General features: G+C 39.8%; 2 protein-coding genes and 1 pseudogene across 8 annotated transcripts in view; 2 read left to right on the top strand and 1 right to left on the bottom strand.

The window, feature by feature from the left end:
• The window catches only part of LOC117462115 (abl interactor 1-like), a 40,257-nt gene extending 34,210 nt beyond the window's left edge, over positions 1-6,047 (bottom strand). For all 4 annotated transcript variants that reach the window (XM_034104181.2, XM_034104183.2, XM_034104182.2 and 1 more), the window contains exon 1: positions 5,931-6,047. In XM_034104181.2, the coding sequence (XP_033960072.1) occupies positions 5,931-6,047 (117 nt within the window). The remainder of the gene's footprint in view (positions 1-5,930) is intronic.
• A 148-nt stretch (positions 6,048-6,195) lies between these two features.
• LOC117462113 (acyl-CoA-binding domain-containing protein 5A-like) lies at positions 6,196-15,627 on the top strand. Of its 4 annotated transcripts, none has more exons than XM_034104177.2 (14): positions 6,196-6,272; positions 7,668-7,786; positions 8,778-8,901; positions 9,229-9,301; positions 9,601-9,751; positions 9,914-9,952; positions 10,309-10,503; positions 11,684-11,899; positions 12,077-12,168; positions 13,647-13,830; positions 13,957-14,171; positions 14,301-14,351; positions 14,740-14,855; positions 14,938-15,627. In XM_034104177.2, exons 1-14 carry the CDS (start codon positions 6,265-6,267, stop codon positions 14,948-14,950), a joined length of 1,596 nt encoding a protein of 531 aa, XP_033960068.1. In that variant the 5' UTR covers positions 6,196-6,264; the 3' UTR covers positions 14,951-15,627. The 4 variants fall into 4 exon arrangements, with proteins under 4 accessions (XP_033960068.1, XP_033960069.1, XP_033960071.1 ...); XM_034104179.2 differs by lacking the exon at positions 6,196-6,272 and adding an exon at positions 7,311-7,409; XM_034104178.2 differs by lacking the exon at positions 9,914-9,952.
• Positions 15,628-15,885: 258 nt separating this feature from the next.
• LOC117462552 (ATP-dependent zinc metalloprotease YME1L1-like) lies at positions 15,886-24,557 on the top strand (annotated as a pseudogene).
• Positions 24,558-24,989: the final 432 nt, after the last annotated feature.

Genomic DNA, 24,989 nt, shown 5'->3' with positions numbered 1-24,989 from the left:
CAAAACTGCACCACTCTATCAAGCTCAAAAGGAAATGCTACAATATCATCCCAATCAGTTGTGTGAGCAGTGATTGAGAGGGCAGATTTCCACAGAGAACTATATTTGACATGTTTATTCTCAGCTGTATTTGAACTGCGAAGATCTGAAGGGAAAATGTACAAGAGTTCACGATTCTCAAAGGATTCTTTGTGGAAGCAAAGCAGCCTTAAATTGGACAACAATAACTTTTGAATAACCCAGATGGGCAACATGGGACAGGTGCACGGTGGGAGCTGTGCCCAGTGAGCAGGAATGCCAAGACATTTCCTAGGATCCCAAATCTCCACCCGGCTGCGTGAACCATCTGTTTCTGGAGGCCTTTAAATAGCGAAGGGACCGAATGGACATATTTATAGTTTGGAAACAAAACAGTGATAATGGAGCAAATGGAGCCACACCAACAGGGTACAGTTGGTCTTTTGCAAAAAACATGAAGCAGTATTACAACTAGGGCTGTGCAATTAATCGTATTTTAATCGCAATTACGATTTTGGCCTGCCACAATTATGAAAACAACATAATCGAAAAAAACAAACAATAATTTTGCTTTGCTAGGTTGTGCACTGCAACATATTTGATCTAATTTATTTGTATTTATCATATTTATATGTGTTTAGTAGCTTGTGGAAATGCGCTCCAAAATATTTGTTGATCTTGTTTATTGGTATTTATTATTTTGATATTATTTATTTAAATGTCAATATCTCATTTATTTATTTTATTTTTGTATTGGTTTTTCAGTTGAATTATACGTTCAGGGTAATCAACAGTTAAAAATATACTGTTCAAATTATTATTTGTATTTGTTTTAAAGGTCCCATGTCATGGCCATTTCTACTGATCATAATTCCATTGTTGAGGTCTACTAGAATAGATATAAATTGTTCAATGTTCCAAAATCACATTGGTTTCTCAAACAGTATCTCTGTATACTATGTGTATTCACTCCTGCCCCGCCCTCCCTGTGAGACCACTCTGTTCATCAGAACAGAGTGGTCAGCTCGCCCACTCTGTTCTGATGAGTCCACCACTATGGTCTACCACCGTTACAGCGGAACATCAGTGTTTATGTGTTACAATGGCGTTGGCAAACATAAAATGACACCAGTAATGACAAACAAATGAGAATGCTGCGTGGGGTCTGGGTGCCGTGTTGGCGGGACGCTGCGAGGCTCGCTGCTGCGCGGAGCGGACAATGTGAGCTGGGTTCATTTCCTGCTTGCTGCGTGGGGTCTGCGAGACAGCGAGACATCGCGAATGAACGCGGGAAGGGGGGGATGCTGAGGGGGGCTGCAGCACCCCCATCTGCGAGGCTCCACTAGCACCCTACTTATTATTTTCAATATGAATAATTCCATAAATTTAGTTTTTTCATTGATAAATTCCTCATTACGTGTTTTTAATAATAAAAAAAAAAGTTAACAAAGTATGTTAAAATGTATTCATTTTAATCAAGTTGTATGGAATGTGTATGTCATGTATGTAATCCCCAACCTTTTATAATCTATACTTTTTAATTGATATTTTCAACATAAGGAAAACATATATATGCCATATAGCCTACTCTGTATTTGACACATGGCAGCTACTAATTTCTAATAATAATTGAATAATTCTTACTATTTCCTGTTCTTATGCTAAGCTTATCTAATTATCTCTTGGCTGTAGTTTAATACTTAATGGACCGATGCCGTGTCAATACAAATGTAAATGTCAAGCTATTCCTTTAAAAGCCTGCACATAGTTTGATCTATAACTGCTTATCAGTCACTTTGAATATTTTCATATCCATAGGCTCTAAACTGAAATCATATGAATGCCACAAAGACATCAACCATGATCTACCAGCTGTTACCTAGCAACAATTTGGTCCGTGTGTGGTAACAGGAGGTTACCAGCCTGCATCATGTCACCAAAAAGGGCCATTTGCCCACCTGGAAACCACCTGCAGCCCAGAAGTCGTTAGTATCGTAAATATTACTGAATGTGACGTCTTTCACAATGCCTGTTTATTGTATAATGTAGTAAATATGCTCACTGTGCCACCTTATCCTGACTTATTTGCCATCGCATACTAAAATTAGGGGGAAAAAATACACAAATGTACCAGCTTTAGTGTGGTTTGCAGAAATCCCCAGGTATGCTGAGTAATGTTTCCAAAGCCATGTACACAGACTACTGAAACTGATTGCAAGGAGCCCTTGACTGAAGGATATAAACATGCTTATTACACGGCTTAGGTGAATACTTGATTCTGCATACTGATTCTCTCTCCTGCTTTCAGATATTAGGTTTCATATTAAGCTCACAAAAGGCTTCTTCTTAGAGCTTCACTTGGAACTTCTTTTTTGTGAGACTCAACTTTAACAGTGCACTGAAGTAATGCAATGTCTGGGTGCCAGGTCACACTGAGCTCCAGGTTTGACACCTTCCTGAACCTCATGAGTCATGATGAATGGCTGTGAGTCAGAGGGGTATCATGTGAGCAGCCGGTCGGGGGTGAGGAATTCTGAGGGGGTCAACATCAGGGAATTATTAAGCACATCCATGGGTTTCCATCTAACACCCCTTTACTCATACAACTTTTTATAGAGTGGTGTAGGAATATAATGCGGACATATGTTGGAATGTTGGCACTTCAGGTTCCCTGGTCCCGAACTGTCAACTGTTTTTTAAAAAGATTTTGGTTAGATTCCTAAAATAATGTTTTACAAGCTTACAAGATGTTCATGTTTTTGTTTTACGACAATATCCAAAGCCTATGTTTCATAAAAAACTATGGTTGCTAACATGTGCCAAGTGAGACCACTAAAGGTCATAAAGATGAACCTTAGCAGCATTTAGCTCAGCGGTGACGTGAAGTCATGTGACTGTCTTGAAACGTTAGCCTTTTACTTCTGAAAATTGCATTTTCGTTTAAAAAAATCATAAGGTATTGTTAATATGTTGAGATTATCGTGCCGATCAAAAAGTGTAAGTATGAATACTTGTTTGCTATTGAGCTATTTTTCTGATAAAATTCAAAAGCCAATGGAAGAGGACTTGAACTGCCAACAGAAATACATCATCCCTGAAGCACTAAATTGAGAGGAACAACTGTATTCTTTAACTTGGAAACCAAAACTGATACTGGCTGGTCCATCTAAAAAGTGCCACTCATACATATTGATTTGCACGTTTGTGGTTTTGATATGCAAAGCTCATACTTGAATAACATTAAAGTGGTGTTCATTTTAAGATCTAGCATTTTTGAACGAGTCAGAAAACAGCACTGTTCAATGTTACACCAGATATCATCTAAGAGGTGTTATTTTGGTATACAAAGGCATTTCGAAGGGTACTAACAAAGCAGAGTTCTTCTTTCATGCCACCAATCATTTTGTCGGCGACAGCTTTTCAAATGGATTACTTCAAATATCTAATCTAAGAATAAAACTCGTCTTTTTTTTTTTATTTACATATCAAGGCATGCGCGGCCTGGGTGTTATTTTGAGCAATTTTTGATATGCAGGTCAATGGTGAATGCATAAACTGCGTTTTTTAAATGTTAAACTAAGAAGAGTGTTTAGAATATAGTTACATACATCCAATAGTGCACTAATGTACCGCTTCCTCACTCTTAACTCCCTGTTGTGATGGTCCAGTGTGTTCTTATGCATGCACAATCCGAGTTAATGTTTTTACTATCCCTGAAGAAATTGTCATGCTGCAGCACTAACATACAAGCATCTTCAATATTCCAGGCAATATTGTAAATATTGCAGAACGTGAATGAGACTACATTACATGGTATTGGAAATCACCAGAGATGCATTACATTACATGACACGTGTTCAACGCTTTTATCCAAAGCGACTTACATACTCAACACTGTGGGCAATCCCCAAATGTATATCTTCCTGACAAATCTTACAAGATTTAAATGGGGTTAATTAAACTTATTTGGAATTATTTGCATGAGTGCAGCTCTTCTTTTTTTTTTAACTGGATATTCTGGACCTTTAATAATATCATGGCACTCATACAATATACACAGTATCATGTATGGCTTTATGACATGTTGGGTTACAGACATGGGTAATCAGATGTCATGAGAAGAGACATTGTGTCAGGATGCTACGACGGAAAGCCATCCTTTTTTTGGACAGTTGTGCTAACCCCCTAGGGTCAGCTATTCACCAGGTGTTTTCACAAGATGTAGTCAACCAAGATTATAATTGAATTTCCATCCAATCATCAAAATGACTGAAATGTTAAACATTCCCTAGGGAACATGTAAACAAAAAATCAATACATCAGCCATATGGTTTAACCTCCCACTGCTTCTAATAATAGACACGTTTAGCAACAGAAGATGTGACATTTCCACCGAACTAACCACAAAGGAAGTAACTGTGAGACCTAAATAAAATGTCATAACAGCAATACCTTTGAGCTTAATATTAAAGTTCTCGGATAACTTTCTGCACAATAATACAGTATATAAGCAGTGTAACCTACATTGCTTTCTCACCACCAGACCATGCAAAAAGACCATGCTGGAGCACAGTAGGGTTTCTGTCAACAGACGCTGCTGTTCACAACTTCACACCGCATCATTTAACCTAGTGATGATGATACATGTTAGCTCACACTCCACTTTAACTGAACACATTCTCACTGTGGCAATGTAACAGAGCGATGAGATTTATCGTGAGGAACTCTTCTGGCTAGAAATCTTCCAAATTGTTTCAATATTGTATACGCGCTAGGCCATGGATCATTGAGATTTTGTCCCAAGAAGACTGGACAATGTTGGTGTTTGCTGCTACACAACATTATTTTTGAAGGTGTATTACACTCTTTAAAACAGTTACTTGCATTAAATAAATAGATCATTAATCAAACGTGTTCACACTGTGCTTCTGATTCATACTTTCCCTAACCCTGATTTAGCATTCAATCCTAATATGCAAAAAGCAGCAGACACCTGCACCTCAATGCATTTGATTACAAGCAAATGATCCATTAACATGATCTGGAGCCATGTTTTCAGCACTGTAGCAGCAAACACATGATATGTCTGCATCATGAGCAGCTTTACTACACATAGGTCTTTCCCCCCCCCCCCCCCCCCTAGAAGTCTATTAGGACTTGGCCCACATAATGATATACACTAATAATAAACAACTCACAGATGCTAATGTTAATGGCTCATGGGAAATCGTTATAGCATGACTAGTGAGTAGGGTAGTATGGTCTGTACTAAACATGCTACAGTTCAAACCAGTTTATCGGGACTAATGGTATGGTAAATGCTTTTCGAGGGTAATAACCTAATAACACACACAACATGTTACTTACAGTGTTGGAAGTGTTAGTTTTTACATTTTTCACGAGTAAAAATGTCTCTTTAAAGATGGCATTGGCGGTGTTTGCTTTATAACGCCCTTATGTGGACCAAACGCCTGTCATGCAAAAAAGGAAAATGAACGCTAATGTCGAACTGTATAAAAATGCAGGGGGGAATATTATTTTGTCAGATGTACCTATCAGAGAATGTGACAAAACCACTTGGTCATAACAACGACACACCCTCTGTAAGCCACCAGCAGCCTTCAACACACAGCCTTTAAATGTGAGCACGTCTCCGGTAAACCGCAAGGACTAGCTAAAAAAGAGAAAATACCGAAATGCAGCCATGCCTGGTAACACTGCACTAAGCCACGACTGAATTATTATACCGGGAAAAAAGGCCACTACGTGTAGTTAGCTGTTTTAAGGATCCCTTTCGTTACGACCAGCATTTCCTGTCCCTGTGGTTTTACTCACTTCTACTACAGCACCGCAGACACGACGGAGAGAGCGGATACAATTACCACATTTAACGGTGGTTAGGCATCTCTTACCTGAACATAATTGTTTTCACAGTATTCCGCAACCTTGGACAGGTTCTGGTAGCTTTCCACAAGCGCTCTTTTGCCGGCAGGGATTTCCTCCTCTAATAGCATTTGTAGTTCTGCCATCTTACATCCCTTTGCATTTCTCTCCTCTCTCTGTCCTTTTCATTGAGGCGAGGCGGTGATGCTCTGGTGTGTCGAGAGGGGCTCCCCCGCCTGGCATTGTGGGGCCGCTGGCCTCGATTCACAACAGCCTGTGACAAATGGCAGCTACGTCACAAACGTCGGCCGGTGATTGGCCGAGAGGCCGAGGAGAAGAGCAACAGACCAATGACATTTCACCATGATGACGTATGAGTCCATAACAAATAATGTTATAATAATGGCATTAATTAACGATGTGTTTTTCTATTATTGGCATGACATTTTTCATATAATTATTTAAATATAAATTGTGTAAAATTATTTCTTGCAGAACTCTATGTATCTTTCTTTTCATGGCTTAATTATATTGTATGTTGCATTGTGGCACTGAGGAAAAGTGTATATCTGGTAAATTGAAGATAATTTCATAGCAACACAACGATAACTAATAATTACTAACAAAGAACTGCTAACAGAGCACTTATATACTAATAAAGGACTGGCTTATCTAAAGCCAGTTGAGTAGCACTTGAAATGTTTGGCTCTATGAAACCTGATGTACTTATATGATTCTGTTTTCTTCAAGGTTGTGTCTTCCTGGTCGAATGTACTTATTGTAAGTCGCTTTGGATAAAAGCGTCAGCTAAATGCAATGTAATGTAATGTAATGTAATAACTTACACCAACATTATCATCACATATGTCCTTTAAATAGTCATCACAATTAATAAACTTAAGTTGAATATATATATATATATATCCTAATAACATTTTGGAAGCCTTGAACATGGTATAAACAGAACAGTACTAGCCTATTAAATTATGAATGACTATTTTTAAACTGTGGTAATTTGTATCAAATAAAAATATAACATTTTACAATAAAACTTCTACACTACCGTTTATATATCAACCTACATAATACCCACAGAAGACTCATGTGATTTATTTCGATAATTATAACATTCAAAGTGCACAATTAAAATTGAAATATGTACTTAAGTCCGTGTAGAGTATTTCAACATATGTTGTGTTAAAATATTTTACTATTATGCTTACTCTACAAGAAAAAACCTCACGACACTACATTTCCCATAAACCACCGCGGTTTAAATCCTGGTACAGAGGGGTTTGTGGGACATGAAGGATTCAACGTCACGTTTTAAACACAATTCACCGAAGCTTTGTTTCATAAAAACTACATGTCCCAGATATCTTCAGTATTCATGACGTTGACAGCTTGGCTCATCCTTGACCCGAGTCGGAATTGGCTTTCTGCTACATATTGCAGACAAACACCGGGCTAATGGAATAATTAGAGCACCGGCGAATATGAACTTTGTGGTGAGTATCTATCAAATCAAACACATCAGGAATCCTTCATGTTAAAGCATAATATAGTGTATTCTTGCTGAACCGACAAGGGCTAATTATATAGACCAGATGTATCCGAACATCTCCGAGGTTACAGAGGAAACAGTCTTCCTCCTTAGATAACACAAGTGGCAACCAGCTGCAGTGATGGCACATTGTGTGCAAGTGTCCCTCCCTGTAGACCTTTTGCACTATTTCCTCATTAATTGCTTTATATTTATGTTCAAGATGTGAGGACTCCTTAATTTCCTCCGTATTGGGACTCAGCATGGCGGAGGAGGACAGACACAGCCTGGAGGCGAAATTTGTTGCAGCAGTTAAAGTGATCCGGAGTTTGCCTGAAGATGGTGAGGACTTATTTTGTCACTGTATCCAATTCTATGAATGAAGGGTTCTCCTTTGAGTTATTTGCTGTATGTTGTGTCGGTGCTTGTTTGTGTGTAAACACTACAGGTGATTGACCTACATGCAGAGCTCCTGTCTGGCCCTCTATTGACAAAGCTGCTATAAGGATAAGAGCTGATTAACTGTACATGTAGTTTCTCAAGTCTAATAACAACTCCTGTAGCTCATGTTGTGTCTCAGAAGAAAAAAAAAGTCAAGCTGCCTTGCAAATCTATTTTTCCTTTTGTGTTGGAAATAATTTTTGAGCAATATTACTGGACAGAAGAAAAAAAGGGATGCTGGAAGACGGAACTAATGTCTTACGACGCTGGTTGGTTTTAATGAAAAGGTTGTTCAAGGGAACAAGTGTATAGGCTGTATGCCATGAGTTCTGCCCAACCTTTCCTGGATCTGCATATTTACCTGATTAGTACACTTACTCAACTACCATATGCTAATTTGTATGTTGTGCCTCTACTATGACATGTTTACATGCTTACATTTTCTAAAAGGTCTTTATTTTTCTCAAACTGCCTGTACTGCAGCACCTTTTTTCACCCTCTGTGTGAAACCAGAGCCCAGTCGACTCTGATTGGTTAGACCAGTCTGTTGTGATTGGTCAAACACTTAGAGATGTCCCGCCATAGGCTATCGAGTACAATGTGTTGGAGCGCTAGCCAATAGAAGTGTGAGTGTTATGATGTCACTATGTTACAGAGGAAAACAAACAAGTAAAATGGAGATGTTTCATGCAGGGGGGGAGTATGTGGGAGAGAAACTCCCTCTGGAGGGAACTTTAGGGATTTTAGCCTTTGCAGACCATTTACATGCACAAAAACCTATTTAACACACTAAAGTCTAATGTTTGAATATATTAATGTATGTATATTCTAATAGATAGGAATAAGCTAAAAACATGAATTAACATCTTTTATAATTCTCTTCATTTCTCAGGTCCATTCCAGCCCTCTGATGACATGTTGCTGATGTTCTGCAGTTACTATAAGCAGGCCACCTTAGGGCCATGCGAGATCCCCAGGCCTAATGGATTCTGGGACTCTCATGGAAAAGAAAAATGGTACTTATCTTGATTTAATTAAGAGGTACTGCTCATGCCACATAGTAGAATGACAGTTTGTGTATTTTGCATGTTATACACTATCAGTTTATACTATCAGAGTCTCACTTCCTGTGTATTTGCAAAGGGGTTTAACAAGCCTGCAATACCAATTTTCCAATGTCATAGCTCATTTAGAAAACCATTTGCTACTGCAAAATGGTGTGGGTATATCTCATGGATAATCCATGAGATGCAGTAAAATACAGCTTAGTGAGTTTTTTCCAAAATTGAACATCGCTGCAACTGCATATGTATAGTCTTTCAGTGTTCACTTTGTGTTACCAGGGATGCATGGAGCTCTTTAGGAAATATGACTAAGGAGGAAGCCATGAAGAATTATATTGAGGATATCCAGATGGTAAGTCCATTAAAAAAAAAAAACTCAAATTGAAAAAAGGCAACATTCATTACTGTACACACCTCTCTTTACGTTGTACGTCTGTACATATTGTAGTGGGAAAAGTGTGCGGCCCTATCACCCTGTATGTCTATTTATAATGTGTATATAGGCGGACCATTTCTCTGGGTCTATAAGGCTACTTTTCCTTCTCTTCCTTACTTTTTTCTGCTGCCTTATTGAAAATCTTGCTTGTGTTTTTGTGACAACTTGAAACTGCTTAGTTGAGCTTTACCGTTATTACTTTTGTGTGTTTTCAGATTTTGGAGACCATCCCAATCTCAGATGAAGTGTCCGACCTGGTGCAGAAGCTGGGCAACTTCTACACAGACGGAGAAAGAGAAGAAGGAGAAGCCGAAGATCATGAGGTGGACAGCAAACCCTTCACCAGGCCTTTTGCAAATCATGCAGGTAGTGTACAAAATCAGCCATGCCGCGATGAAAGCAGAATACCATCCATGGAGAGCACTGCTGCTCGAGTGATACGTAGCACTGCTGTTCATCCTCTTTGTTAGACACACAGATGACATCTTTTTAAATTCTGAGCCTGTCTTACTTGTGTTTTATCACTAGATGAGCTGAACAGGCAGCTTAAGAAACCGGCAATGGAAGGCAAGTCTTTGGTGTTCGCAGTAGCTCTAGAGTTGATAGATCCCATAGTACAAGGATATTTTAACCTAATTAAGTTGCTTTCATTGTTTAATATAATAGCTCAAAAGTGTACATTGTCCTTGGATTCAACCTGAGGAAATGTAAGAAATACCTTTTTTTTAAATGAAAGGAGTGTGTAATTTGTGACGTATGTGCTGTAGTTGGTCAGTGTGTTGGCTTTTTGCTTGGTGTAGATGTTGTGTGTCGGAGCCGTGGTCCATCGACTGTGTGTACTGTCTCTGTTTGGTGTAGAGTAACATTGTGTGATGTAATACTTTGATAAAGAGTTAATCAATAGTGTTTCCCTCATCGTTCAGGCTATGGGGATCTGTGGGATGATATACAGAACGTCCATGAAAATGTCAGTAGCGAGGAGGCATGGGGAAGCAAGGAAAATAGTGAAGTGGAGAGAAATGAGGAAAGTAGTGATTGGAGGAAAAGTGAGGAAGAGGATAATGGAGATGAAGAAGACAATACAGAGGACGAAGACGAGGAGGGGCAGGAGGAAAAAGGTACTGTTTAGCTGTAGCGTTGTTGTGATGTGAAATGTGATGTGTTCGTAGTGAGTCGTTTTTACGTTATGGGTGGAGATATTCTCTGTTTTTTAATATTTCCCTTTACGAACGCAATGCCTGATAAATATCTGTTCTTTAGAGCTCCAATGAGTCTACCAAAATCACATCCATGTTGGACTGGGTAACATGTTTCTTCATTAACTCGTACAGATATAGAATCGGATAAATCAAAATCCGTTTTATTGTTGATTCGATTTTCACAAACAAGAAATGTCCTTTTTTTTTTACAGCACTTAAACAAAGAAAGATAAATTAAAGGGGCCCTATTATGCTTTTTGAATTGTCCCTTTCCTGTAGTGTGTTGTAAAGTTGTTTGTGTATGTCAATGATCTGCAAAGGCCAGAATCCCAAAGTTTCTCTTTCACACATTCTGAAAGGAATTACAAAGACATACTTTATCAAATAAGTTTAATATCTGAATTAAGATCAAAGGGTTGTGCCATTTCAGAACAACTTATTTTGTGCAGAAATAGGCAAGTGTATCCCACATTCATCGTTACTACCAGAAATACTCACAAATGTACCCAAATGTGTGTATCACGCCGCAGCGGAAAATAGTCCCTTACAATTATACAGTTTACTCTTGTATGAGTAACAAATACAAATGTCTGACCTCGATTGTTTTAGCAATCTACTTCGCCTTGTTGTGAAAGTCATTTGAATATTTGTGAGCTATTTGCAACCTTAAACAATCTCTGAAGAATGCTACGTTTTTATAGCACATTTGAATTATTAACGTATGCACTACTTTCTTTTAATTGTCCTCTTTATTCTTAGTTTAAGTAGTGGTAGCAAAATAACTTTTTTATTGTGCTTTTGTGCTGTGTTCTTCAGTTTACCAAAAACTCTTTTGAACCTTTTTTATAACATTTTGTCTACAATGACAGTGACACCTTTGAATGCATTTCAAGGGTGTAAGATGTACATAGTGTCCTTTGAAAGCAAATGAATGTGATGTATTATCCCTGTGTATACATTCATATAAACAAGAACATTTTTTACCAAATACATCCACGGCAAGTTATGGCAAGACACAGGGCTCATTAAAAAAAGAACTGCACCTTTTTCTCACTGCATGCGTCATACTCTCTCTCTCTCTCTTTCTTTACTGTCTAAGGTTGGAGGCCTGACCCGACGCTGCTGATGGTGAACAAGAGGTGGCGGTCTGACGCCAGGGGTTCCAGCAGCAGCATGGAGCCCAGCGTGTGCTCCTTCACCAACGGGACGCACAGCTCCCTCAACAGCGAGGTGGAGGAGGAGGAGCTGGCCTGCTCCATAGAGCCCTCCATTGAACAGTATAACTCCTACATGCACTTTAATGGACACCCGAGTGGTAAGATGAAACTCTAATGCAAAAGGTGTACATATTTTTTAATAATACTATACATTTCAACCTGTGGCAGCAGCAAAAGTACAATTACAAAAAATATGATTATTATTATAAACATTATGTTTTTGATGTAGATGAACAGTGAACAATTATATTATTTGATATATTTTCCATGTTCAGGTCATAGTGAAGTAGTTCCTGAGAAGAACCGCCGGTCAACAGACTCGGACGAGGAATTCTGTGACTCGATGGAGCATCTGGCCATGGAAGAGGTGAGGTGTCCCTTCTCAATAGCATGCACCACATTAAATAATTACTTTTACCATTTTAGAAAATGTGCCTATTCTCTTTCTTTACAAAATCTAGATGATCAAAACCAATGAGCTCATCTATCAGTACCTCGGCTCAACACATGACTACAGGAAATCATTGTGAAATGGAAACAATCTGAAGTAATAGTCCAGTACAAAAAAACAGAGAAATGTATCTATAAGGATGCTTAAGGATACTTGATAATTTGACAATTACATTGTGTTCCCTTAGTAAGGCAAGACCCTGAAAGATGTCAACACTGAGGCATTTACCAGGTGGAGTAAGTTAAAGGGGACCTATCATGCAAAATGCACTTTTGTACGACGTCTTTTATACATGAATATGTGTCCCCGGTGTTCCAGGGAACTCACCAAGTGTCAGAAAACACAACCCTCTCTCTTTTCCTCCGTACCCAAATCTCTAAAAACGGGGCTGCAACGGAGCTGATACAGACTGATACAGATTTTAAATTGTTCTGACGTCAGAAACGGGGTGCTCCGCCTATATGGGCAACTCTCCACCTATCAGGGGAATACGAGGTTGCGTGGCATGGTAACAGCATGGTAACAGCATGGTAACAGCATGGTAACATGATGCTCATGCCTCGCCCCCCTCCTTTGCAGGGGGGCGTGGTCAGCTGCAGCTCATTTGCCACAGAATCAGCCCTTGCAAAAACAGGGCTGGAATACAGCAAATGGAGCGAAATGAGGCATGGCTAAAATGCATGATCTGTTTGGTAATCTGAAAAAAACACTTCACAGACATGTTTTATATAGGTATGGCCCTACAATATATTATTCAAATATAGCATGATAGGTCCACTTTAAGTTCCTTAGGGTTCAGGGCTTAATGCTTTAGGGCTGATCATTGAGATTTGGCCCTCTAGTTTGCCAATGCCATATGTTTTTTTAGCTGAAAACAAATAAACGCTGAAGTTTTTAAGGCAACCATAATGTTAAAATGAACTCTTATAAATAAAAACACGGTAGGAAAATGTTAAAGTGGTTAGACGAAAACAAGAGAACACAGACCGGACAACAGTGTTGTAAATAAATGCCTGCCCCACCCTAAAGCATATGCTACTTTATCTTCTTTTCTACTCTAAATGAGACCATTATTTATAAAATAAACATCCTGCTGTATTATCTAAGTCTTAAAACGATCAATTGAGACTATTAACTCATTAGGAAAACATTGACTGAGGTAATAAATCAAGTCAGAAGTAGGGCCATTTTCTCATAGACTTCTACACAAAAATCAGAGGAGCTGCCCCCTGCTGGCTATTAGAAACACACATGGTTAGGGAACATTGGCTTCACTTTTCAGACCAAGAGTGTGCCGCTTGGTTCTGAACTTTTACTATTATTAGTATTATTATTATTATTATTATTATTAAGACTACTCAAACCGTGCCTGACCTTTATTTGTTCCCACTAAGGGCCTGTCAACGTCAAGAATACGCTCCCCTGGATCAGCAGCTGTCTCAGTGAGGCAAAGGGATCATTGGTTTGAGAGCAACACTACCCTGAATGCAGGAGAGGATCAAGTGCTCATGGGAGATTCTTACTTTAAAGAAGGGATTAGTGTAAGCAACAACAGCTCCTTGTCAAGAAGAGGGAGAGGTGAGCCTGTCGACTGTGATTCATACTTACACTGTCACATACCTTCCTCCTAAAATGTCAACGCATAAGACACCATCAAATTAAGCGCTCATTCACAAGCATTAAGATATCTTTTTTTTACTCCAGTTCCAGGTTCACCGTTGCCAGGGACTCCCTGCGATTCTCAGCGTTCTGCCAGTGTAGATGCTGTTTGTTGTTGTGTGTCACATAGCAGATATCCTGTCAGCGTTGCCAGGGAAAACATCAACGAGCAAATAGCTACCGCTCTGCTGAGGCTGCAGCATGACATGTCCAGGGTGTTGCACAGGCTGCACGCTCTGGAGGCGCTGACGGTGTCACAGGTGAGAAACCACTGTGGGTGTTACCCACAGTGTGTACTGAAATGTATCATTGTTTATGACTGTCTCCATGACAATTTATCATAGATGTATTCATGGATGTCAATGTTTTCTTGTTCTTGCATTTTAAAGTCAAGATCATCTTCGCCAAAGCAGGAGGACGCCCTGGCTGTAGCACAAAAGGTTTTTTTTTTTTAACATTGTATTTTAATGGGGGCCCTATTATGCTTTTGGAGGTTTTACTATCCTGTAGTGTGTATAGGTTTGTGTGCTTGTCTGCAAAGGCTAAAATCACAAAGTGACACACTCCACTGGACTCCTTTGTTTACGTAACATAATGCCATCACTTTGTAACACTCACACTTCTATTGGCGAGCGGGACATCTCCAAGCAGTTGACCAATCAAAAAATGCAGCAGCATATGAGAAAAATAAAGAGCTTTTTGAACATTGTAAACATGTCACAGTAGAGACACAAAATGCAAATATCAACCTGAAAATTAGCACAAAAGGGCCCTTTTTATGACAAAGTTGTATCCAATCAGAAAACATTGGATTTTTTCTATTTACAGTTCTTAAGACCAGCTTGGTGGCCTTTTGACTTCTCTCCACTCACTGTGGTGTTTACTACACTCTGGCCTGTGGTTGCTCATTGGCTCGTCCAGGTTTACTTACAACGGAGGAGAAGGTGAGGAAAATGCTGATCAAAATCATCGCAAATTACTTTTGCTTTATAGGCATTTTAAATGTTTTATCTTTTCTCCTCACAGGAAAATCGCCTGAATTCTCTGACCTCAATCACACAACATGACGCTGGGATGAAATCGTTGCACTTTTCATGCGTTGTGGCTTTGTAAGCCACCACAACAGACAGGGTATAATGAGGGCAGCATTAGAAATGGAAAGCCACCTTGGATAAATGAATGGTCAGGTATGGATGTAAAAGGAAACTGCAATTTAGTGTAGCATTTTGACTTCCTGGATACTGTTGAGGTGTTTAAAATGTGTGCATTATAAAACTGGCACATTAACAGTGAGCGTAGCATTAGGCAATGATCTTATTTATGAAATGTAGCTCAGATCACCAATAACTCAACATATAAATAACTTGCATCAACATGATCATACAGTAGCTGTGGACAGTCATCTGTGACACATTGTCATGCCAGTTATTTTATTTATTGCACATTTTTTCATGTTTTTGTCAAACTGTTTTTTTTCCTAATTTCTAAGGACTTTTATATGTATTGTTCTTTTTAGACCAAATTGACATATTCATTTGTAAAATTCTATATTTATTTTATCGCTTCAGTGTAATACTATCATACACATAAAGTGAGGAACAGAGTAAGGACAATCCATATATTTATTTGTGTTACTTGTCAGCTGTAAACTGAAAATGAAACATTCTCTGTTAAAGCAAAGATGTGGTGCTTTTTAAATATACTGTACATAGAACATTTTAATGCAATAAAATCATTATATGAAAAAGCAGAGTCGATCTTTGATGTTATTATATGTTAAATTTGGAGCATAAGTTGTTGCTACTTATGAAAAGGTGGAGTTGACTGTCTGTATAAACTGAGATTGAATATATAGCATATTTTTTTACATTAAAAAATAATTGCATCATTAAAATTGTAGATAAACTAAAGGAGAATAAGCAAGATGTCAACAGGGATGCAAACTATAGGTCACTGGTCACAACCATAGGTCGTCACAACACGTGAGACGTCATATCCGGTTTATTTTCGGCTCTGTCCCTAAAGTTCGCAGTTTGATTTGTTATGCCTGTGAAGTAAAATAATACGGCCATTTAACTCGGGGACAGAGGAATACCTTGTGTAGCATAACAGGCATCGTGTACCAGCGAGAATTCAAACATGTTTTCTCTATCAATGACAGTCCAACCACAGGTAAGAAAGCAGGAAGCTTTAGGCCAAGCTAACGTTAGCATTGTTGTTGTTTTGGTTGTGGAGTTGAGCATGCTAGCGAGCTAAATTAACCTTAGCTTGTTCTCTCATTAGCCAGACTGCTCTCGACCTCATGTTGTTTTAAAGAGATACTTTATCGTCAGGGGACATTGTGTCACTATTGTTTTCTGTATATTTACCTAAAATAAACTGAAGTAAAGACTATGAGGTCGGTTGAGAGAAGTTTTAGCTAGCTAACACTTCAGTTCTGATGTGTGTCCTTAGCTGCCAGATGGAGAAACTGCGTCAATGAGCGACATGTTTGACTACTGGTGATTTTATAATCTATTAAATCAGCAGTTCAATCAACATATCTACTGATTCGTGATAATCACCTTTATACGGCTAACGTTACCTTATTTAGAACTAACCTAAGCTAGTGTATGCTTTTGGTCATGTTGGTTTTATAACGCCATCAAGCTGATGTACTTGACCTGTGTGCATACCTACTGTCTAAGTCATTGATCTACCTAACCTAAGTGTGTGTGATGATGTTTTGCACATGTATAATAGTCCACCTTTTCTGACCGTTGGATTACATGTGATGACAGGTGACATTACCTCTAAGCCACCTCATCAATGTCCTCCACTCCATGAAGAGCTCAGTGGGGAGCAGCCTCAGTGCCTCGTGCAGACCCAGCACTCACAAGGAGCATGCCTCAGACTCAGAGCTACGGGGCACAGAGGTAAAGCATTGTTTCCTGTCCCCCCTTTTTCAATACTTTTTATTTCATTCACATAATGCACTTTGCTCAAAGTATACACTCATATTTTGTACATATCCTATAGGCAAATCTCAACCAAGATACAAGAAGAAGAGTACACATTTTTAACAAAAGCCTGTTCCTGAATAACTTTGAGAGGAATATCATTGGATTCAATTACATAACTTTATTGATCTCAATTTAGGAAATTGTTATGTTACAGCAGCATGTAAACAAGGCATTGCACATGAATTAAAAATAAACATAACAAGTAAATATATATTAACAGGGAAAGATATATATCTGAAGAATATATCTCAATAGAATACACTATCTCAATATAATACGCAATATAAATATACAGAACAAGTTAGTAAACACTATATTCGACCACAAACATTTTAACTTAGGGTACTAATTACTAGGGCTGCTCAATTAACCGTATTTTAATCGCAATTACGATTATGGCTTGCAACGATTACGAAAACAACGTAATCGAAATAAAAAAATAATTTTCCGTAGTGGGGTGGCTTCTGGGAACCTAGTGGAAGAACACATGACAGTTAAGAGGAACTGGTTTTAGTTTTAGGTAAGGGTCCCACACAATCCACAAGCACCCTTTCAGAGGAGCAGGGTGAATCACCTGATTCGGTTTACCAACAACTTGGCACACATGACATGTTCGACAATAAAGAACTACATCAGACTTAAGTCCTGGTCAAAAGACGTGTTTTAAAACTCTTCGATACGTTTTTGTTACCCCCATGTGACCTGACCACGGATGATCATGAGCCGAGGACATTACCTGAGAACGATAGGTTGTTGGCACGACAACTTGATAAATTGCTAAGGAGTCTGACTCCTCACAGGCATCACTAATCCAGCGACGCATTAATAGGTGATCTTCCATAATGTAGGCCATCTTCTTTGACTTGGCCTCTTCCTGACTGATAACAGAAGAGAGACATTTAGAAAGTGTTTCATCACTTAACTGGGCTGCCATGAATTCTTCCCGAGTGGCAGGCAGTTGTACAAGCTCTGAGCTGTTACTGGGTGATCCAGCACCAGCAGACCGGGCCTCCTCTGGCAGTCGGTCCGACACTGTCATGTCTTCAAGAAACTGCCCTGTAGCAAGAAAAGAATCAGACAAGTCCTCTCCGTATTTCTTTGACTGTGCCCTTGTAACAACACAAGCAGGAACGTTTTCGGGAGGTACTTCAGCTGATTTCTCTGCATCTAAACTTAGATCAGGAGAATCAATGACCTCAGGTACTGGCTTAACTTTGCCCCCAGCCAAGTCATTACTGAGGATGAAATCAACACCTTTGATGGGCAAGGCAGGGAGGACAGCTACTTTAAAGAATCCTTTGACAAGAGATGAGTGAATATAAACATTGTGCAAAGGAGCCGCAACTAGTGTCATGCCTACCCCTTGAACAACAGCACTTGATCCACATGATGATCTGGAGGTTAAAGGTAAGATGCCTTCCCTAATAATGGACTGAGAACCTCCTGTGTCCCTAAGTACCTGTACTGGCAGCTGGTCTTTAGGATCCCCTGTTAAAGAAACAAAGCCCTTGGAAATAAAGGGTTTGAAACAGGGATCAGGTACATCATCTTCCTGGGACATTTCTATGTCTGCTAGGGAAACTCCTTTAATGAGTCCCATGCCTTTTGGCGTTTGAAAGCGTTGCGAAAATTGTTGTTTACGCTTTAAGAAATGACACCCTGAAATAAGGTGTCCTGTTAAAAAACATACTGTTCACATTTTTTTTCAATAAATGGATGTTTTCAAAGTAAAAGGATCGTTTAGGATAGGATCGTTTTTTTAATAATCGTGATATCAATTATTGACCCAAATAATCGAGATTATGACTTTTGCCATAATCGAGCACCCCTACTACTTACTTTATGCAAGTCAGCTATGTAACTTCAGTGTTTTAATTAAATGTATATATTTTTCATTACATATTTATATGTATATACATTTATACAAAATCTATATGTATATATTCAATACATGAATGATTTAGGGTGATTGACAGTAGAGACCGGTTAAAAAAAATAGCTGTTAGCATAGCAATAGCATAGCTTCCATAATAGATTTCATGGATCGGTCCTTATGACAGCAGAGCAAGATCCAATCTCATCCTCCAAAGTGTATAATGTGTCTATGTTTGCAGCCCATGTTGAACCTGCGTGAGCTCGGCCTATCAGACCTGGGGGCGCAGCAGCTGGAGGAGCTGGTGAACAGTGTGTTACCACGCCTGAGTCCACAGGAGGCGCCACTTCCATTGGACGGACAGACGGCGTGGAGGACGTCACATCTCTCTACACACTCATTTTACCACAACAAACATGGTGAGAATGCTCATCTTTTGTCACAAACAGGCCTCCTATAGTGTACAATGCACCACCCACAGGAAAAGTATGTCGCATTTAGGGGGGGTCTATTCCTAAATTAGTTTTCATTAGTGTATATATTTAGCTGCAACTATGCACCTAAATGGTCTTGTTAGCTTACAAAGAGCCCTCAAGTCTGCATATGGTTTTCTTTATGGATTCCCCCATGTTGCTACGAGATGATTCTACAGTAGCCCAGAAAGGACAAACATTGTTCTGGCTCTAGAAAGGGCCTTTTATGTTTTGATGTTACCTGAAGGCCACTTATGGTTCTCTTTCTGATTGGATAGAGATGGTGAGCTGACGGGTATACAGTTGCTCACAATATACCACCTCACTGCTAGATGCCACTAAATCTCACACACTGGACCCTTTAAACGGTTGTGGCTGGTGCTTTTCAAACAACATGCCAGGACCTCACAAACTCTATGATTGCTAGAATATCAGAGTTCTAGTGAGTGAAGCTTTAGCTTAGATACTAGTTAGTCGTTTTAACAAGCAACCAGGGCCTCTGTTACCACTTTTTCTTAAAGGTTAAGTATGCCAGGGATAACAGTTCAACCTCTGTTTGCAGGCTTCTCAGGTGGTGCAATGCCCATGTCTTATTCCAGGCAGCACACTTCACCTCTCCAGTCTGTCTGCTTAGAGCTGAAAAACTGGCCAGGTAACTATGGATCAATATGTTTATTAATAATCGAAAACGTTGCATTCAGTTGCTAAGTGTTACTGAGAGAAAAACTCATATTCCAGTTAATCATCAATGTTATCTATTGTTACTTATTTTTATTGTATATTTTAAATGTATATTTACAATGTTTACGCTCATCTAAGTTATATATATCTGCTGTTGAAATTATTGGCTCATGCTTACTGTATATTTCAGTGTGGGTCCCCACCAGAGGCTTTAAAACATTAAAGAGCAAAACCAGACGACTGCAGTCAGGCCTAGACCGGCCCCTGGAGTCTGAGGGGTTCACTCCCACCTTTATGAAGGTATGTACATAGAGTTGTTGTTAAGAAGATTAAGCAAGTCCTTAAACATGCTATCGATATCATTTAAAGAGGCTCTATTATGCTTTTTGTGTTTTTCCCTTTTCCTGTAATGTGTTGTAGTTTGTGTATGCAAATAGTCTGCAAAGGCTGAATTACCAAAGTTCCCTCCAGGGGGAGTTCCTCTCCCACCCCCCAGCCTGAATCGCCTCTATTGGATGCCTTTGTTTACTTCTGTAAAATAGTGAAATCACTATGTCACACTCGCGCTGCTATTGGCTATCGCTCCAACACATTGTACGTGCTTAGGGGAGGGACCTCTCTAAGTGCTTGACCAATCACAACAGAGCCGGCCAGCTAACCAATCAGAGCAGACTGGGCTCTGGTTTCAGACAGAGGGTGAAAAGAGGGCAAAAGTAAAGACATTTTTTGAACATGAAAGCATGGAAACATGTCACAGTAGAGTAACAAAATACGAACCTCAAAATGAGTATAATAGGGCCTCTGCTTTAATCAGCACCAACATTTCTTTAAACAACTATCATATAATAGCTAAGATATTGATAGCAGCTGCCTGTTTAAGAAGCCTCCAGCAGTTCTATATTTAAAACATAAAGGCATAGAGGGTGCCCTTAAAGTGTTCAGGCCTGAAGAGTGAGTCCAGTGTCATAGCCTTGAGAGCTAAAGTGTAATAATGGTACAGTATTCGGGCTTTGGGAATGCTGCAAACCAACCCTACTTTGTACTACAGGGTTTCCTGACACGAGACAAGGGGGTTGAAATTGAGAGTCTAGACAGCCTGGTTAAGATAAAGAACATACCGGATGGACAGCAGGATTCTTTCAAGAGAGGCTTCGCTGAGGGTTTCCTGAAAGCCCAAAACCCTGACACAACGCTCACAAGCAAGTTCAACATACACAGGCCCGCATTAAGTCACTTAAACGTTTTTATTATGAACCATTAAAACAGTTTTTCTCTCTCTCCTCTCTTTTCAGACTCCCTCAAGAGGACTCGTCTCATCCTGCTGGTGCTGCTTTTTGCTGGCTTTACGGTCTCTCCAAGACCCCCTTCGTATCGGGTAAATGCTCCGTTTTTAAAATGCATGAAATCTACTCCCAATGAGTCATTTTGAAGGGAAACAAATCCAAGTTTGCATGGTGCATATTTGACTGTTGCCGCAGCTTCTCACTGCAGGGAACAAACATTTTTAAACTCCTTACGCAAAGCTCCCAAAAAAAACAAAGAGCACTCTGACACACCCACAAAGTAGCAACAAATCAAAGAGCACTCACTCTGAGGCCAAAATGAATTGGACCACTGGCCACCCCATAGGCGGCACAATTGACATCGGTCAAATTGTTATTCCAAACATCAGTATTGCTGCAGATTGAGACATTTGTTGCATCGCTATTTAAATATGATCTTTATTTTAAAGCTCATAATTTCCACTAACTCATCTATGCATCGAGCGTGTATCATCCCCTACAAGAAGGCTTGGTATGAGCGAGTCATGCTCGATGCAGACGCCAACACATTCTAATCTGCAGCATTAGGCACTACTATTCCCAATGAACCCTCAGTGAGAGCCAGCGAGTGTGGTGTGTGACCTCATTAACCCTGTCATGCAGTGTGATTTCAAACTTTAATCTAACCGTTTTTGACAGTACGGTTCCGAACCACAGCAGGCTTGGACTCGGCTGTGGACCCGGTCGCGGTGAAGAACGTGACGTTCGAGCACGTCAAAGGGATCGAGGAAGCTAAGAACGAGCTGCAGGAGGTGTGGAGTTCCTGAAAAACCCCGATAAGTTCACGGTCTTGGGAGGAAAGCTGCCAAAAGGTACTGGCCACCTTTGTCCTTTCTTATCTCTATGAGAGTGTGGTGTCAATTTAGGGCAACATTCCTGTGGTCCTTTCTCTCATTCTTCCCTCCTCCTCTTTGTTTCTTCTTCAGGTGTTCTTCTGGTCGGCCCTCCTGGGACTGGAAAGACTCTCCTGGCCAGAGCGGTGGCTGGAGAGGCCGATGTGCCGTTCTACTACGCCTCTGGGTCCGAATTTGACGAGATGTTCGTTGGAGTGGGAGCCAGCCGCATCAGGAATCTTTTCAGTAAGGGCAGCTTTATTGAGGCCATACATTTGTATTAATGTGCTAGGTTATGCTCCTGTTGTGTCAGTCGGAGAGAACGGAGACGATAACAGTGTTTCCGCCAGACCAGGGCTGAGAGGAGAATCCACCCGGAGAGCGGGGGAGGGCTTGAATTTGGAATGGAGCCGTCCCGTATAGATACCATCTCTTTACGTTAGTGAGCCGGATCATTTGGCTCGGCTCTCTTTAAAGCGCCGGCTCTTTCGGCTCCCAAGCGGCTCTTCAATGTTACCACAGTTAACCACGGAGCCTCAGTTTTGCCTGCTGCGAGGCTCCGGCGCTCGCAGTTCACGCGCCGTTGCTTCACGCGCCGTGCTCCACCAAATCGCGCACGTTCCGTGTTGTCCTGTGGCAGGCACCGCCGATGTCGGGGAAACGATCTTCAATACTCCGAAAGAATCCCACCAGACCTCCTTTGCCCCTCCAACAGAGGGATGTCCTTTTCTTCATTTCAACCGATAAAAAACTCTCGATCTTCTCTCGAATTATTAATTCAAATGACAGCAAGATGCCCCCCTGGCGTAAACGCTGCAATAGCACAAGAAACCATTTATTTTAGCGACTCAGATTTGAAATGTGCATGTTTTTTTTCTCAGATAAAATGCAAATGTCCACAGAAATTACCAAGTGAAGTTGAAGAAGGGACAAGGTGATCGTGCTAGACGAAATAACAAAACTACACATGACTTATTCTGCCATCTTAAACAAAACACAAGCAAAAGACTGCTTTGAATTGTGAGACATGTGTTGATTTCAATATTTGTCTCACTGCTTGTTTCCAGGGGAGGCTAAAGCCAACGCTCCCTGTGTGATCTTCATCGATGAGCTGGACAGCGTGGGGGGGAAGAGGATCGAGTCTCCATGCACCCTTACTCTAGACAGACTATTAACCAACTGCTTGCTGAGATGGATGGGTGACTATACTTACATTATCTGAGGAATCTTTACAGTTTGACATTGTTAAATAACAAATCAAGCTAAATTTGACCAGATGGTGTTTTTGCAAGGCTTGTGTATGCAGTAGAGGTTGATATGCATAGAGTCTTCAAACATCAAATATATAGAAACATCCAATCTAAAATATGTTTTATTGATATTGTAATGTTCACAACATATAGGCCCTCCCTGCCTGGACATACAGAGTTGGTTTCAGTGTACATGTACTCTGTCAATTGCATCTTTAAAGAACAATATGACCATGCTCGTCTGTCACTGTCTGGACGTCTATAACAACAGCTTTATCCCATACCACTCGGCAAAAGAAGTTTTAAAGCATTTAAGCTAGCAACTATGTCACTATGTTGCATCGTATCTGTAACTTGTTCATGTTGGCAGAAAGTGAGTCCCTCCCGCCCCCCCCTTACACCTGTTGCTATGCACCTTGACAACACATCTCATTTCGTTAGCCTCGTGTTTTTTTTCCTCACGCAAAGATACTGTGAAAAGGAATTAGACGTCATAGCTGTGGTATATGGTTATTATACCATGACTTGGAACCAATCAGATTGCTTGATTCGAGCTACCCGTGTCATAAGTAGTTTTATATATAGCAATGTATGTAAATTAACAATTTATACAAAAAAACACTATAAACATTTATAATCACAAGTGCACACGTTACATTACATGTTTGGTTTCCATGGGAATAAATGTAGTTAGTTAGTAGTTCATGTTGTTAAATATATAATTGGTGAGAGTTATAAATTGCTGTGGTGAACACAAAGCAAGAGGGAGAGCTACTGTGCTCCAGACACTGACCTCCATGTCATATTATTTTGTAGGTTTAAACCAAATGAAGGTGTGATCATCATCGGAGCAACCAACTTCCGGAGGCTTTGGATAAGTATGTTTACTTCTGTGTCTCCTGCTAGAATCAGAATCAGGTTTATTACCAGGTGGGTTGACACGTATGAGGAATTTGACTTTATGTCATGGTGCATACATAAAAGTAAAAAAAAATAGAGCTGCTATGCTAACACAGTTTCAGTATTTTACTGACAAGCTGATTCTTTTTTAGCGCTCTGATCCGCCCGGGGCGCTTTGACATGCAGGTGACCGTCCCCAAACCAGACGTGAAAGGACGCACGGAGATCATCAACTGGTATCTGAGGAAGATCAAAGTGGATCCAGGTGTGGAAGCAGCATCTGCTTATCAAAACATTATTTTGGTCAAATGATGGTCTATGTTATTTGAAGATAGATTGTTTGTATGCCTTGGTTTGGTTGTCCTGACACCCTGAACGGACAGAACACAGCTAAGGATTTGAATCGATAACGTTTTATTGATACCGATTCCATTATCTTTCCTCTTACAAATTAGATTCTTCATCAATTTCTTTATTGATTCCTGATTAATTGTTGTGTTGAAAAAGAGTACATACATGCAAGGCTCAAGGCTAACCTTTTCACAATTGTCCAAACATATTTTAAACTGTCGTGAAGTCATTGTAAAACAAACAGTTAAAATGATAAGTAAATAAATAATGAATTTTGTTTAAATATTTGCTTAGAATAAAAAAATATATATGCATCAGTGTGTATCTTAATGGAACCTCCGTTAAAGCTAGCCGTTAGCTCCATGCTAGCTTTACCTAGCGCTAGCTGTAGCA

The sequence above is a fragment of the Pseudochaenichthys georgianus genome, chromosome 17 (assembly GCF_902827115.2).
Source record: "Pseudochaenichthys georgianus chromosome 17, fPseGeo1.2, whole genome shotgun sequence".
Classification (NCBI taxonomy): domain Eukaryota; kingdom Metazoa; phylum Chordata; class Actinopteri; order Perciformes; family Channichthyidae; genus Pseudochaenichthys; species Pseudochaenichthys georgianus.
The sequence above is the reverse complement of the archived record's forward strand: the minus strand, read 5'-3'. Positions and strand labels throughout refer to the sequence as shown.